Consider the following 17,594-nt stretch of genomic DNA (forward strand, 5'->3'; position numbering starts at 1 on the left):
CATTTTGTCAGTCTCAGAAAAAATTAAGAGGAAGTCTCTATATATCCTCTGCGGTTCTCTACTTTATTTCTTTACTTTACTACTTCGTAATTGGGATTGTGTATATATACCCACAACTAGAAGAAGATAAAGGAGTAGGTATCCTTACTGACAAATACAGTTTATTATGACAACTGTTTATTGTAAGGCTTCAAATACAGTGGAAGCCAAAGGTCCATTGTACAGTAGTTCCTTTAATCAACAATAGTCACCATCTTCATAATAGAAACAAAGGAGCTTCTTCTAATGTTGTTCCTTTTAGGTCCTCCAGCAAACCTTAATTCTCAATTCACTACAGGATTGTTAAATCTATTATCGCATGAAGGAGGAATATAGGACCATGTTTCTCTCAAGGCTCTTTAGGTGGGAGGACCATGAAGCCCAGTGCATGAGAGAGAGTCATCCAACTTGCCCACTGGAACACCATTTGCCTCTGAGATTAGATTGGCCCCAACCCTGCCAGCCTTTCAGAAGGCTCTTAAGATATGGTTGGATTCCTAGGCATGGGGTTCGGAGTGTTACTGGGAGCCCCTGATGTGCTACGTTGTTTAGACTGGTTTGATCTCTTGGCTGCTATGTCTGTTGATGGGTTTTATGTTGTTTTGTATTGTTTTTATTGGCTGTAAGCTATCCAGAGATGGGTGGCTATATAAATTGAAGAAAAAACCAACCAACCAACAAAGAAATAAAGTCAGTGTTCCAGGACAATGTCTCTCGCGCCTTCAAGTCAGTCTTGACTCCTGGTGACTGCCTGGAAAAGTCTCTGCAATTTTCATGGCAATGTTTTTGGAAATGGTTTGCCACTGCCTGCTTCCCAGGGCTGAGAGTAAGTGACTGGCCCAAGGTTACCCAGCTGGCTTTGTGCCTAAGACAAGACTAGAACTGACAATCTCCTAATTTCTAGCCTGGTGCTTTAATCACTACACCAAACTAACTGTCCTCCTCACATTATCCGTGTCTTAATCTTAATCAGTTAATTTTCTGTTGTTATTGTCACAAGGTTAAAACAAACAAACCCGGAAACGTGATCACCAAAAGATCTCATGGAAGGAAAATAATTATCAACACTTCCATCATAATTAACTCATCTAATATGTTCTCATTCCAAAATGAAAGTAGATATGAAGATTGAGAGAAAATGAAAACACTGAACAAGCTAGATAGGAACAAGAAACAATATGCCAACAAAGATACAAAATGTTGTCTTCTGTTTTGTAACTATTTGAAAAGGAAGTGCTTTGGAATTTCAGAGTTTTGCTCCCAACAGAAGAAAAAACAATTCTGGTGCACAATAGGGTTAATGATTATTCTGTTATCTTAGAAAACAGTACTGTTAATAACTATGTTTTTTATAGCATCTGAATTTAGATAAGCTCATACTACATTCTGGTCCTAAGTTTACTTTTTGAAAACCTCCACTGTTTTCCAAATATTATAATGAAAACTTACATGGGAACATTTCTCCAACACTTCCTCTTTGAACTGTAGAAACTTCTCTTGGATTGCAGGCTGGTTGAGTGCAAATGACAGAAAATGTGTGAAGGGCTGCTTTTTACGGAAGCTTTCAACAAGAACATCAATTCGTGTCCGCGCTGAAATAACACCATTCCGATGTTGTCCTGTGATCACTGGAAGCAAAGAAAATAATAAGGCAGGATATATGCTAAGGTGCTTCAATTTCCCCCTAGAAAGCTAAGAACAGCTGTTTCTTGCTGTACTCATAACCCAGTTAACAAGATGGCTGCTAACTTTACAGAATACAAGGGACAACATAAGCATTGGAGTGAGGGCTCCCAAAGTGTAAGATCCATCTCTCCAAGAAGGAGTAAATCATTGTTAGAGGAGACAATGTTGCTTTTTGAGCCTCACATCCCAACTTTGTTTGATTTACGTCCTGTCTTTCCTACCAGAAATTAAGATGATGTACATAGCATTTCCTCTTCCAATTATCCTCACAACAATCCTATGACACAGGTTGGGCTGAGTGAGCATCTGGCCCAAAGTCTCCCCATAAGTTTCTGTGGTTCAGGATGGACTAATCTGGCTCTCTAAAATTCCAGTCCAGCCCCTTAGTTATTGCAGCACACTGCCTTCTGTGTACAATTAAAAATATGCATATAACTTGATTTGCTACACAGAAATCCAACCCTACCCTAACATAAATACCTTGAATTGTTGCTTGTTGCTAAGGAACAATAGAATAGTTCCCCTTTTCCCAGCAGAATACAGAGATAAATTAAAACTTCCTGTAAGCCTACAATATTCTTCTTCCAAGTCTGAGCCATTACAACTGACCTATTTTATTTATTCATTCATTCATTCATTCATTCATTTATTTATTTATTTATTTATTTAATTTATTTATTTTATATAGCTGCTCATCTCACTAAACCATTAAAAGCTATAGAGTACAATTACACTACATGCACAAAGTACTATACAAATGTTGCTCCAACCCCCTCAAATGAGAGCACCAGTATGGTGTAATGGTGAAAATGCTGAGCTAGGAGCTGGGAGACCAAGTTTTGGTTCACCCTCAGCCATGGAAGCTCATGGAGTAACTCTGGGCTATTCATTCCGTCACTCCACTCAGCTTAGCTCACAGGATTATTGTGCAGAAAGATAGGAGGAGGTGTGCTTCATATGCTGCCTTATGTCCTTGAAAGAAAGGCATATTCTAAATGTAATATATAAATGAATATTAATTTACTTGGAGACTAATAAGAATCAGTTTACTTAGACGTTAATGAGTACTAAACTCCAGTGATTAAAATATTCCATCACCCTTGTTCATACAACTTTTAATTCTCCTGGAACAATTTTTATTTTCACAATGGTATCCAGAAGGTGGGGCTGTTTGATAACTAGGCTAATAACTTATGGTGTCCCATGTGGATCTATGCAATTTCTACATGAAACTCTAGGGGGTAGCATTAATCCAGAGCTCTGGAGAGAGAGATGTATCTTGATGACACCCAACTCTATGTTCCTTGACATCCCACTCAAAGGAGCAGCACTGTTTAAACTTGATAATAGGCTGGCTAAGCACAAGCTAAAATTACATGTAGACAAGACAGGGATGCTCTTAGCCAATAGGAAAATAGATTCAGAGACTGAGGCTTACCCTGCACTGGACAGAAATGTACTTGCCTTGGAAGAAAAGGTCCACAGGAAGTCCACAATTTGAAAGTACACCTTAATCTTCAGCTGTCACTTTTTTTCAAGTGGCAGCATTTGTACAGTTATGACTATAGTACACTTACCTGCACCTTCATTACATCTTGTCTTGAAGGCTGCTCCCTGTTCTATAGGGTGCTATGCCTGAAGACTGCCTAAAAGCTCTAACTGGTACTAAATTTGGTAGCTAGACAAGTAACTGGCAAACAACACGTGATGCCCAACTGCCCACATTAAAATATCTGCACTTAGCAGAGTTCCTCTCTTTTTTTCCTTCCCTCCCCTTCTTGTAACAGCTACCCCTTCCCCTCATCAACCTGTTCTGATAGGGATGTATATACACATACATACAAGAGTGCTATATACTGATATCTACAGGTGAGGGAGGGGAGAAATCTCAAGGTTTGTGAATTGAAAGACTCCCTCCAGTCATGGAAAGTCTTTGTTTCCCATAGGAGAAGAGTGTAGAAATGCTCTTTAATACCCCTTTTGTAGCTCATCTCATACTTGGCCATATATACATACATACATACATACATATATACATACATACATATATCATTACATAATACCAGGATACCTTTATTATTTCCCAGTTTTATATGACCTATGGGCTGCTACGAAAACTCAGAAGGCTATTCATTTTTGCAAACTCAACATCTTACCAATTTCTCCTTCTACACCTGGCTTGGGAATACTGATGGAGGTTCGTGTTTCTGTCTCCAGTTTCTTCTTGGTTTCTCCTTTCTTTCCTATTATATACCTGTAAAGACATTGAGTGGGATAAGGAAGAAAAAGGAGCTAAGGATAACAAGTTAAAATATTATGACATGATCTCATATGTCACAAAAGAAACTGTCCTGTCTATTGTGGGATGAAAGAGCTTAATAAGCACTACAGTACCCATAACTTCCCAATCCTTGGGGCACAGAATGCAACTTGCAACTTGCAACTTGCAACATGCAGTCATGGTTCTAAATTCAAGCTTTAGAAATTATTTTATACCACATTTATTAGTTGGTAGATGAAGCAGGAGAACTTTTTTCTTTCTACCAATTACAGGAAATAGAAGTAAGACCAGGGAAGGCTATAATTGATTATGCGCTGGTTGTAAAATTGACAGACTCCATAAATTTAGCAATGTGAATTTAGGAGCATGGCACAGAGGCAGCAGCCTGAGAAAAACAATGAACAGAAGAAGGAAACAAACAAAATAACCAAGCAATCTAAGGAATGCGGTGTTGGATGTGCAAAGACCAGTGAGTGACCCAATTTGAAACCAAAGCAATCTGGAAGCCAAAACCGCACATCAAGCAAGACTTATTTACCCCCTGCCACAACAGCAGCAACCAGTGGGGCACAGATGAGATGGAAAGGACAAGGACTGGGCAGGAAGCTGATTGGGAAAAAATGGGTAGCTGAAGTTGTGGCTCATTTGTACAGTTATGACTCTATTCTTCTCAGGTTCGTTGACCAGTTGCTTGGTAGTGTTTTGCTGAGTATGTGAGAGAAAAAAGTGGGGGTATGTGAAAGCACTTAAGAGTAAGACTTGGCTATGTTGCCTCAATAAAGCCAGGGGGTTAACAAAGAATTCTTTGTGTGCAGTCTTGGCATTTAGTCTGAATCTCTTGTTTGTCCTCAATCTCACTAAAAGATGTGTGTGGGTATTCCCCATGTAAATGCCTGACCGTTGACCAAGACTACATCTTCAGCAATCTCAAAATGCCCGTTCCTGAGCTGGGGCCATTACAAGGAGGGAGAGCTGGTAACATGTACTTTGGTGGGTGATGCAAGGAAGATTGACTGACTGTAAGTGGGCTGTTAACAAGCTTTCGTTGTAACACATCATAATCGTCCACAGAAGAGCTCAAGGAACTGCAGTGAGAAACGGCAGCCAAAATTAGACAGAAGAAACATTCAATTAAGCAGTCCAAGATTGTCAAAGTGGTTTGGAACAAAAGCCAAACCAAACAGGCAAAAGCACTAAACAAACCTATAATGCAATTATCTGTTAAAATCAGCCTCTTAAGCTTTTTTTCTGAATTCTCTTGTAAGATGCCATGAAATAAAAGATGATGCTAAACACATTTTAGGCTGCAATCCTATTACCCTTATTTCCTAAAAGTAAGCCCCACTGAATGCTATGGCTGTACTCCTACTTCATAAGATACCAGAAATTCCAGTATTTTAACTTTGTTGGAAATAAGCAAGCTTGCTGGCACATGCTACCTGAAGGCTTCCCTCCATACTGAACTGGCTAAGCCATTATCATTACATGCAAACCAGGACTGGAAGTTATGGTTAGCACATTTCAATAAACAAATCAGGAAAGTAGCATTTGTGACTGGTTTAGCCAATCCATACTGGCAGGGAAAGTCACATAGAACAACATGCTGGTTGTTTGTGGTAAGCAAGAATCTTGGGAAATTTGGCTTTACTGTGACATGCAAATACTCCCAATGGAACTCACTTAAGAGGTAAGTATAAGACTAGAAGCATTCAAAACATTTTAGTCCTGAAATGGGCCATTCAAACCTCAGAATGGGCTTTCCAACCCATAACAAGTCTTCTGAAGTAGTCCATTTATACTAGCAACTCGTTCCAGGCTTGCAACATTTTCCACACCCCTACATAAGACTGAGTTGTTAACCTTTAGCATCTTTGCATATGGAGAGAAGGGATTTCTGGCAACATTGCTGCAGAAGATAGCTATTTGCATGCAGATCTTGTGATTATATTTCCCAAACTCACTTATAAAGTGGACTAGGAATGTCCATAGTGCACTGGTACCCTCTTTCTGTCTCTTCCACTACAAACGCATCACAGGGTTCATCTGAGCCATCTCCAAGATCTATAAAACATGAGCCAATAATGAGTCATTTATCAAGGTTGTCCAGCCACCTCATTTCTCATACGATTAAAGAAAGAAAACCCAGTTAAAGGAGGAGGGGAACCTCTACCAACCTTGTTGTTTCTACCTCTTTTTAAAACAATAATGCTGACATTTTAGCCTTGCAGGCATTTCAATAAGCAGCCGCTATGGTGAATCAAACAGTAGTTTTTTTAATCTGCTCTTGGATACAAGCTGCAAAACAACCCTGTAGGAAACTTTTCTCTGATACATAGGATTCTGCCACTGATGCAAATGTCCATTTAAGAAAACATAAAAGAGTAGAGGATACAGATGCATCTCTGAAAGCTGAACATCAGAAAAAAGTGATTTTCATTGTCATATTCAATAACTATGACTTAAGTATGTGGGAAAATGAGATAATCTCAGTTGAGAAAAAAAAACATAGCAATTATTTTTCTACTAAACCAGAAAAATATCTTCAAAACATAGCATTTGTGAAAACTGCCTGTATCACATTAATTCAACAGCAATTCAGCAGATAAGGAGAAACAACTTTTCCTTATATAAAATATATTTTTATAACATTTGACAATTTGCAGAATGCTACTGATGTTCTTAAAATTCCTGTATTTTGTTAAGGAAAGAACCATAGACAGGGCTAATAATTTTTATTTAAAATTTTGCTAGCATGTGATATTAAGGATATTGTACAAGAGTTTGCACTCTGTCATATCTCCTTTACTTGGTACTGGTATGTAGAGTGAAGTCTTATGAGCTGTTGGCCATTGTGTTGTTCTCCAGATTTGCTAGCATAGTCTGGATAGAGCCTTTATTGATTCTTCTGTTGCTTGCCATGGTTCTGTAGATATTCCATCAATTCCTGTAGCTTTCTGACTCGGTAATGACTGCAGTGCATCTTCTAGTACTAGAGGTTCTTGTAAATATGACACTTTTACTGCACAGAACTTGAGTATACTCCTTCGATTTTTGTTTATCTTCTTTGAATCAGTTATTATCTGTCCACTGGCATACTTTAGCATTTCAATTCTAGGCTGGAATCTCCTTCTGAATTTGAAGATCTTCCACCTCCTTGAACTAATAAGATAGTCAATTTGATTTCTGGGTATTCCATCTGATGATGTCCATGTACACAGGCATCATTTTGATTGTCAAACGTTTGTGTTAGTAATGAACAAATAATTGATTTGGCAGAAACTGCTAAGTTGTTCTACTATTTCATTTTAGTTTCCTAGACCATACACTCCAACTACATTTTCCTCCCTAATATTTTCAATTTTGCCATCTTCCTTGCATGTTTTGTCAACTTCAGATTGAACTTAACCATAAAACTTGTCAACTTCCTCTTCTTCTGCATCAGCAGTTGGAGCATAAACTTGGATAAGAGTCATTTGAAAGGGAAGTCTGCCAAGTCTAACCGATGTTATTTGGTCACTGACTGCACTGAACCCAAGTACTATCTTTGCTATATCCTTCCTGATTATGAAAGCAATATTGTCCCCTGTTTTTTATGTCCTGGTTATTAAACAGTATGCTTTTCTGACTGAAAGAGTCTGATTTCAGTCCATTCCAATTCACTGATGCCTAAAATGTCAGTATGTAGTCAATACATTTTATCTTTCTCTGTGTTGAGCTTTCCTATGTTCTGCTTCCAAATTCACATTGTAATTCTGTCTTTGCAGCTTCAAATTTCCTTTTACTGCATGGCAACATCAGCAACTCGACATCTTGAAGGCTTTAATCTAGCCACATCATAAACACGATTAATACTATGAAAGAACCTCAGTTCTTCATCAGTGGTATGTTGAGTACTATCCAATCTAAGGGGCCCATTATCCATTACTATATCATCAATCACTTTAGACTGTCTATCCCTGTGACTTTCATGGAAAAATACAGGTGTTTACCTTCTTCTCCTAGTAGAAGTGATGCCTTTGCTATTGTCCATAAAGTGATTGCCTGCCTCCAGCATTTTCCTACATTGCTGCTGCCCAATATGGGTACCCGTTTGCTTTGACAGGGCATCTGGGAGGGTCTTCATTCCTTGGGTGACCCTGCTGGGTATATATGCTCTTGGTGTACACTTTCAATGTTCTTTATTCGTCCTTCCCAGGAACACTCCATCAGCCATAATGAGGCAGCATAGCAGGATTTGAGGGTGTGATAAAATATCACAACACTTAAAATATTGTCAAAATAATGAAAATAATGTATGTGTTAATTGCTTAAATTAGAGCATTAGAATTACAACAACTGAAAAGAAATCCAAAGCATTCCAAATATCAGTAAAAATAGATTGAAATTAAATCTTTAAAGCCCATTTAAAAACTGGTAGAATAGAAGCAATATACTGATCCCCATATGCTGGTTGAAATTGTTTTTAATTTATTTTAAGACTGTTCGCCACCCAGAGTCATTTGTTGAGATGGGCAGCCATACCCAGAGGATTATATACCTACATTCTATTATCTCACAATATAAACTGAACTAAAAACTTAGGAAATGAAACTTTAGCCTCACTACATACAATGAGAGATATTCCCCAATTAGTATGTATAAATCAGCAACCAGCTGCAATTAAGCCAGCTCCTATGTATAAGGAAGTGTACTAAGGCAATAATTAACACTTGCAAAATTAATATTTTACAGATATAAATCACATTCCTCTTTATTTATGACTATAAAAGCTGATTCATCCAGTAGCTCCTCAGACTTATTCTGTGTAGGCATGCTCTCTTATGGCTCATAGCGTTTATTGCTTGACTCCATTTTTGTGCAAGGGCCAAATCTAATTCTTTGAATTCAATTGCTCTAGCAAGAATTTTCATAAGTCATTATGGTTTCATTAAGCTAGGTACTTTCAGCTAACACATGTACAACTTCTAAAAGAATACACAACCAGTAGTGGAACAATATCACCTTTTGTATTTTTTTCTGCCAGCATCTGTCAAACAATAACATCCACTACTGATACATGTAACTGAATAGATTAAATAAATAGGTGCTTCGTCTGCCCTTTCAACTATTTTGGATTTTAAATCTGCTTCTTGGAATTTAGGACTCAGGAAACAAAGGAAGGGTTATGTAAGAGTGATTAATTTTAAACTCGGAGCAATATGTTCTAACTATAGAAAATGATGAATAATTAATTCTAGACAGCTTCTTATGAAGATTTCCTATACATTTTGCTTGTTTATTGTAACATATTTTAAGAGTTTCCAATAGCTGTGCAATTGTTTGAATAGTGGCATCTGTCTCTTCCTAACTCCCCTTCTTTTGTTTGTTCCAAGCCTGAAGATCTTATCAGCTAGAGTTGAGACAAAAGGTGACCCCCTTCATCCATAGCATCCTCTGTAACATGATCTACCTTCCTTTTGGTAACACGCGATTGGCACTGCAACAAAATACCTGGGGCTCAATTTTCCCCACTTTCAGCAAATGGAAAAGATGATCAAACTCCTTATATAGTTCAGTATTATTCTTATAAAGTAGCACAATAGCCCCTTTAAAGGCAAAGTAACACAAGTCCTCCCTACCAAAAATAAGCTTCAGCTCTCCTCCGTAACAAAATGTCTTATATTTAGCTAGCCAACATAACCGGATAGTATTGGTAATTTTCAACAGTTCTGAAGTGTATCCGAGTCACCATATTCTGCTATGAAACAGGCTGAAAATAATTCAAAGGCAAAGAAGCCTTCAAAACACACTCTCCCCACTGAAAAGCAGGAGAAACAGAAAATCCAGGCTCTGCCCATCTTCTTTTCACTGTCTCGCCTACTGCAACCTTTGGCCTCTCAACAAGTGTTCAGAATGACCCCTGACTGCTAATATGTTGCTTGCCCCAATCTATAATGTAAAAGAACATACTTAACATGAATAGGCTTCAAAGAAAAGTGGCTATTTATATACTACATTATTATTGTATTCATCAATTATACTTTATTTTCTTCACTTCTTTGGACTTTGATTCCTTTAGCAACATACCTGCATGGCCCAGTGACTGTTTAAGTGGGAATTTTGTATGTGGATGGACTGTATTTTATTCTTTTGTTAATGATATATATGGAGTATGTGCAGTTGTTCTAGGTGTTAATATGGGCCAGGAGTCTGATCAGGCAAGGCACTGCTTATGTTCCCATGTTACAGTGAGAAATCTAACACAAGTGGTAAGCCATAATGTAGTTTGTTTGACTTTGACTTAGCACAGCAACTAAGTCCAGCCACTGTAGTTTAGTTTATGGCTTAACACAAAATTTGAACCCAGCCAGTTGTGATTCCTGTGTAGTATGATGAGTGAACTCTGCTAATTTAGAATTTTGTACTCTTTATGGTTATTGTACTGTGTCTTTATTTTGTGTTATGTTTATGAAATGTTATTAGTTACTAGCTACATTGATGTTTTCTTAAATACTCAAATAAAAGCTATGGACATTTTATCTGATAATTTTTCACATTGTCTTTTGCATTATGGCAGCCTCTTTGGGTCTCCGTTTGGGGGTAAAACAAAGATATAAACAAATGAAATGAAGGAATTCGGTACAGTAGTGATTATACCTGTATTAAAATCTTCCTCCTCTTCATGTTGGTAAGCTTGCTCGCGAATAAAATTTTTTCTATAAACACGCCCTCCAATTCTTATCAGCACTGGCCGTAATACTTCCATAATTCTTTATCTTCCAACAACTGTACTTGGCTGAAAGACAAAATAAAATGTGTTTCACCTATTTGGTTTCCTATTCATTACAATGTTATCAGTTACATGTGAAAAACAGTTCAGAGATGTCCAGTATAGGAAATAAGATGCTGAACTACAACATCCATCTAGATCCAACTATTTGGATCTGATCTTCTAACGCATCCTTTCAAAGTCACATATTTATACTTTCCTCAGTCACGAATTACTTTTGCAGGATGAGACAACGATCTCACTAGATCAGCACTGTCACCAACTTTGGTCAGGCATTAGAAACCTCAGAAACAGAGAAAGATGCCATTTTCAGTTGATTATCAAAATCAGAAATGTATTGCATCTGAACAATGATGCTCAGATCCTTTACCTTCCTAGGTTAATTAAAATATTATTGGTGCCTGTTATCTGGGTCAGATTAAATAAAAACTGAAAGCTGCAGAAGTTCTGTCCTTGCACAACACAAAGTTTATGACACAGAAAAAAAAGAAGTGTGTGTGTGTGTCTGTAATATAGGCAGTTTTTTCCATCCTGGTGTCCTCCAGATGTGTTGGATTTAAACTTCCAAATCTAACATCAGGAGGATACTAGGGAAAGCTGATCTAGGTGGCTAGATGCCAAACAGCATAATATTCCTGTTCTTTCAAATAGTTCTTTAAGAGGACATTTTGGTAGATACTTATATAATGCAAGAGTAAGAAAAGTGGTGCCAGCCAAAATTCTACTACTGAATTACTGAGAACTGCAAAATGTTTGATGTTGTATTAGAAATAGGAGAAAGGTAATTTGAAGTTGCAATCTTGTACGTATTGCAAAACAGCACATTCATTGTGACAATATTAAGTTAGTAAGCTTATTAATTCTTTGAACAGTTATGCTCGGTAAGGAAGGACAAAACATTCTGATTTTTAAAAAATTGCAAAGTTGTTTTTGTGTATCATCTAAGTGTGGTAGGTTTATATTATTTAGAAAGGCCTCTATATCCTCATTTGATATATTCTCTGGTTTGCTATATAATTCTGAATAAAATTTTAAAAATTGAGAATTTAAATCCTTTGAAGTTTTATATATTACATCTCTTTCACCCCTAATAATTGGAATAACTGCCTTTTTCTTTTTTTTTGCTTTAAGCAATTAGCCAAAATTTTACTGGGTCTTTCACAATTCTCCCAATATCTCTGTCGTAAGCATGTGAGCATGAATTCTGTCTGCTGTGATATTATAGTAAGTAACTCATATTTCCTCTTTTGTATTTCTCTGTACAAGGTAGAAGATGAGTGTCAAATCATCTGTGCCCATAAATGTTTCAATTCATCTTTCAAATTGTTTTCCTTTTTATCTTTAATCTTATTTTTATATGATGCATAAGCAATAATTCAACCCCGGATATAAGATTTATATGCTTCCCATTCAAAAATTCAGGCACTTAATGTTTCTGAATTCGAATCATAGTATTGCAAAATCTCTACCTGCATTTGTTGTACAAATTCTTTATCATTCAACAAGGAAACACTGAAATATCAATTTCTCAATACCTTAACCGGTTTCTGAAACACACAATTCAAAATAATTGCACTATGGTCTGGTATATAACAAATGTCAATTGTTTGTTTGATGTTTGATAATATAGAGTTGATGATAGTAAAAAATAATCAAACCTAATAACTTGAATAAATGTATATTCTCTTTTAGTTGGGTACCTCAGACACCAAGGGTCTATTAAATTCAATTCTTCCATATAGGTCTTAATTGTTTCCCTCACTAATGATTGGGGTTTTTTGTACCAGTGTATTTCTATCAAGCTCATGATACAAGATTTCATTAAAATCCCCTCCTATTATCACTTTAGCATAATTGCACTCATTCAAATTTCAAAAACATTCATAAAACATAATAGGAGAATCTAAATTAGGCCCATAAACATTAACCATAGCTATTACAGTCCTTGCTATTTTAGCACATAAAATTAAATAACGCCCATTCACTTCAGTAATAACCTGTTGTACATCAATTGGAAATCCTTTTTGAACCAAAATGGCCACATCTTTAGCTGTTGTTGAAATATCTGTGAGATAAACCTGTCCCACGCAATCCTTCATTAATAAAGATGTAGTCTGTTCCATTAGATGAGTTTCCTGTAGATAAGCAATATATGTCCTTAACAATTTTAAATATGCTAAAGTTAAATTTTGTTTCTTAGATTCTCGCAGCCCTTTTATATTTAGACTAACCAACTTCATTAGTTTTATTTTGGCCCACTTATCAAATCAATATTCCCCCAATACTAATTCATTTTATAACCTGTACCATTTAACAACTATCTAGTAACAAACTTTTCTATGTTTAAATATTTATCATATTTTCTAATATTGCTCACAGATGTAGAATTTATTGGACTCTACTACATTTGTATAGAAAAGGACTGTCTAAGCATTTTGTTGGAGGCATAACAAGCTTTAAAACACATGTTTTTACAATGTCCTATACTTACTAGGTTTTGGGAGAAAAGAGTGGACCATATAAATGTGACTGTGTGACAAAAGCTAAAAATTTCAGAGGATAATATTCTCCTGAATTACATACCTAGTACATAGAATTTGACGACTGGACAAGGTAAATGGATTCTCTGTGCCCTTACTATGGCCAAAAGACTGATATTGCAACATTGGACAGATAAATGTATGGCCCCATTCACTCAATGGATTGAAGACCTGATTGGACTTGCCACTTATGAGCTGATTGCCTATAGACATCTACTTTGTACGGACAATTATAATGAAATATGGGATTCATTTATACAAAATACAGTAGGGTAAGAAAAAGCATGATAGTTATATAATAGTATTAGAAATAAACATATATACTATATATAATTGTAACTGTTTACTGTTGTAACAACATATTATACTTTATATTTTTATTTATTTCTGTTGTATCTTTTCCACTTATTTTTTAAGCAATACTTGTTATGCAATTTTTTGATAATGTATATATCTTTGTGCTTTGTTCCTTTTTGTTTTGTTTTGTTTTTTTCTGTTATTATTAAAATAAAAATTAAAAAAATTAAATTTGGGGGATGGAAGAAAAAGAGACTGAACAGAAGACTGGGTTTCCCAGCAAAAACATCAAGGACCAATGCACATATAAGGGTCACAATTCAAAGACCCAATGTATATCAATTTATTTGCAACACATTAGACTTTTCAATATATTTCTTAACCATATTGCCCAAGTAGAATATCCAAGCATGGAGTCAGTAGGATTGCTGGATACCAGATACTGGAAAAACATAACTGAGAGAGGTCATTACCTTTATATTCTGCTTTTTGAGATTCCAGAGGCAACTTGGGGGCCAGTCATTGTGTTTAGAAACCAAACATAGGACTTCATATAATGGTCTAAATAAGCAAGGCAATTCTTCTGTTGTCACCCCTGTATTTCTTAAAAGAAGAGGACTTACAAAGACTGTTGTAATGGTATGTGGGAATGACCTTGGGAGACAGGGGAAAGAGCCACAGCTAGGGGAACAATTGGATAAGAGGCAGCTTAGCCCGCAGAAGGAATGGGGGTGTAGCAAACTTCCCAGAAAGGACCCTCCCAAGTTTCTTGGGCTGTAAAGGCAATGGGGGATAAATGTACTTTCAGACTTGTAAGGTTCTGTTACTGTGACCTTACAATAAAGTAGAATTAGTTCATCTGGAAATGCTTACTGTTTGGACTACCTCACAAGGCTGACAATACCTCCTCCCCCTGCGATCCAGCAGGCGTCCACCCTGTTAGTTTTCCAGAAGTTGGCTTTTCCCCCAAGCATTGGGATCAGATGAAGCTGAAGCCCAGTGACAGTAGTTATCGTTATTGAGGAGTGTTGCTTGAGGGCACTGTTTTTCTTTTTTTGATGTTGGTTTTTTATTGTCATAAGGCTGACAACTGCCTTGTGGCTATGTTCACATAGCATGACACACAATCACAAATTAATAATAATAATATGCATTGACAAAATCACCATCAGTCAACAGCAAAAGGCAGCTTTACTTGGAACAGCTTACATCCTGTGACAATACATTTAACACCATCAAACAACAACATCTGCCTATCCCAGGTCCTTGGGAAGGATAGGTGGATAAAATTGCCAAATCCAGTCTAAACATCTGGATGACTATGCAACCAACAATAATAATTACTGTAAAAATTTTTAGCACAGATATAGCAATGGAATTTGGCCTAGAGAAATGTGCTACAGTAGCAATAAATCAGGGTAAAATCACAAACAGTAATGGAATTGAAATGCCAAATGGCCAAACCATCAGGAGCCATCATGATGAAGCCTAAAAGTATCTGGGCATTTTACTGTTGGATAACATCAAGCATGGCCAAATTAAAAATGTGATCAGTAAAGAATATATTCAAAGAGTGAGAAAATAGTTGAAGACAAAACTGAATGGTGAAACATCATCAAAGCCATCAATACCTGGGCCATACCTGTTATACAATACACTGTTGGAATTATTAACTGGATGCAAGTTGAACTGGACAGTTTGGACCGAAAAACAAGAAAACTCGTGAGTATTCACTATGCATTACATCCCTGTAGTGATATTGATAGATTATACCTGCCCAACAGCAATGGAGGCAGAGGTTTACTTCAAGTCAAACAAACTGCCAAAGACAAAAAGCATGCATTGGCTGATTATGTAAAAGAACAAACACTGATGCAAGTTAAAAATTGGAACTTACTAAATGTACAGGAAGCAAAACATGAATATCGAGATAATGTAATAAAAATACAAAGGCTGGCAAGGAAGAGCATTACATGGTCAATTTCTATAAAAGATCAAGGAGAAAGCGGATAAAGATAAAACCTGGTAATGGCTTACAACTGAAACATTAAAAAAAGAAACTGAAGGTTTGATTTTGGCTGCTCAAGGGCAACCTATTTGAACTAATGTAATCAAGGCCAGAATTTTTAAAAAATCATCCAATGATTCAAAGTGTAGATTGTGCGAAGAAGCAGGAGAAACAGTAGATCATATACTCAGCTCATGCAAGAAGATTGCACAAACTGCCTATAAACAATGACATTACACAGTCACCAAAATGATTCAATGGAACATCTGTAAAAATTATCATTTGCCAGTAATGAAAAAATTGGTGGGAACATACAGTTGAAAAAGTAGTCAAAAATGAGCAGGTTAAAATATTGTGGAATTTCCAAATACAAACTGATAAAGTCTTGGCACATAACACACCAGATTTAACTGTGGTTGAAAAGAAGAAAGTGTGAATAATTGATGTGGCAATACCAGGGGATAGTAGAAGAGAAGACAAAGAATTGGAGAAGATCACAAAGTATCAAGATCTGAAAACCGAAGTTGAAAGATGATGGCATAAACCGGCAGCAGTGGCCCCAGTGGCTATTGGCACACTGAGCGCCATACCAAAAAGCCTTGGACGGCACTTAAAAAATCTGCGCATTGACAGAATGTCCACCTGTCAATGACGTAAAGCTATGCTACTTGGATCCAGACATATACTACGCTGATACCTTACGCCATCCTAGCTCCTTGGGAAGAACTCGATGCGAATGAAGGCCAACACCAGCTAAAGAACTGGCAGCTGTGATTTCACACTGTTGTGTATAATAATAATGATAACGATAATGATAATTTATTAAATTTATCTGCTGCCCAGCTCCCGGCGACTCTGGGTGGTAAACCAAACGTTAAGCTAGTCTGCTGTGCAAACCCAGCCAGTGCGAATAGTTTGGGACAGAGGGTGCAGGGTGAACCCAGACAACTGAGTTAACTAGGTCGTTGTTATTCTCGGACCAGGCTTTTGGGCAGACCCAGTAAGCAAAAGGCCTTTAGCCAACTACCAAGTTCATCCAAACACAGAACGGGGGAGAAGTGACCCCAGAGCTCGGACACGGGAGACAGCATTTCACACTCTCTCTCTCTCTCTCTCTCTCTCTCTCACTCACTCACTCACACACACACACACACACACACCCAGTCCTGGATGGAGGGAACATGCTCTTTCCGGGGAGACCGTTTTGGGTGGGTTTATTTCGGATCCACCCATTCCGCAGCTGAGCGGCGCGCGGGGCGCTCTGCGCTCCTGCTCACCCCGCTGCGGACCTTCTTCCCGCCCGCAGGATGGGCAGCGGGTGGGCGCAGCGTGCTCAGAAGACCTTTCCCCACGGAGGCGAAGCCGCAGAGCTGGAAACAACCTCGGCCCGCCCCGCACTGCAGTTTGATCCACTCGGGCAGCTCCAGCGGCGCACGGCGAGGAACGGGCGCCCGTCCCCACCTTACCTCCCGAAGCTCCGAGCTGAGGGATTGGCGCTATCAGGCAGACGTGCCCCGACACACCCGGATGCCCACGGAGCCCCACTCCGGATGGACGCAGCGGAGCAACGATGGCTGCGCGCGGCGCCTTCCGATCGCCGTCGCCGGGAGAGACGCTTCGCCCCGCGGCTCCTGATTGGGGCGGGAAGGGAGCGGAGGAGGGGCGGGATACCGATGCAACCCAGGGCAAAGACTCGGAACTTCACACTTTATCGTTTGTATGAGTTTATTTTACAAATAATTTTTTTTTAGTTTTTATAAATTCATAATTTCATACGCTTCGGGCGCCGCAGTCTTAACCGGTGCTTGTGGTCGGGCATCCCAAGCCTGTGCAAGTTAGACGGGTGTTTACCTCAGGGACCCGGAAGTCCTGGGCGCCAAGCCAGTGTTTGGGATACCCAATCAAAATTCTCTGCTACTTCGATTGGGGCTTGTGGTATGAAATCGTAAGTCTCTTCTACCAAACTGGAGCTTG

The 17,594-nt window shown here is 38.0% G+C and overlaps 1 protein-coding gene across 2 annotated transcripts in view; it reads right to left on the reverse strand.

Annotated features, from left to right (window-relative positions):
- Nucleotides 1-17,276, reverse strand: part of ASCC1 (activating signal cointegrator 1 complex subunit 1) — a 97,271-nt gene extending 79,995 nt beyond the window's left edge. The window contains exons 1-5 of one of the 2 annotated variants that reach the window (XM_088144379.1): nt 17,087-17,276; nt 10,643-10,781; nt 5,968-6,067; nt 3,882-3,979; nt 1,489-1,667 (exon numbers count right to left, since the gene is read on the reverse strand). In XM_088144379.1, coding sequence (XP_088000505.1) covers nt 1,489-1,667; nt 3,882-3,979; nt 5,968-6,067; nt 10,643-10,751 — 486 coding nt within the window. In that variant the 5' untranslated portion in view covers nt 10,752-10,781; nt 17,087-17,276. The remainder of the gene's footprint in view (nt 1-1,488; nt 1,668-3,881; nt 3,980-5,967; nt 6,068-10,642; nt 10,782-17,086) is intronic. The other variant, XM_088144378.1, reaches the window with a different exon arrangement.
- Nucleotides 17,277-17,594: the final 318 nt, after the last annotated feature.

The sequence above is a fragment of the Python bivittatus genome, unplaced genomic scaffold (genome assembly GCF_059951505.1).
Source record: "Python bivittatus isolate LINGU-HERP-01145 unplaced genomic scaffold, Pbiv_v1 ctg000400_np1212, whole genome shotgun sequence".
Classification (NCBI taxonomy): domain Eukaryota; kingdom Metazoa; phylum Chordata; class Lepidosauria; order Squamata; family Pythonidae; genus Python; species Python bivittatus.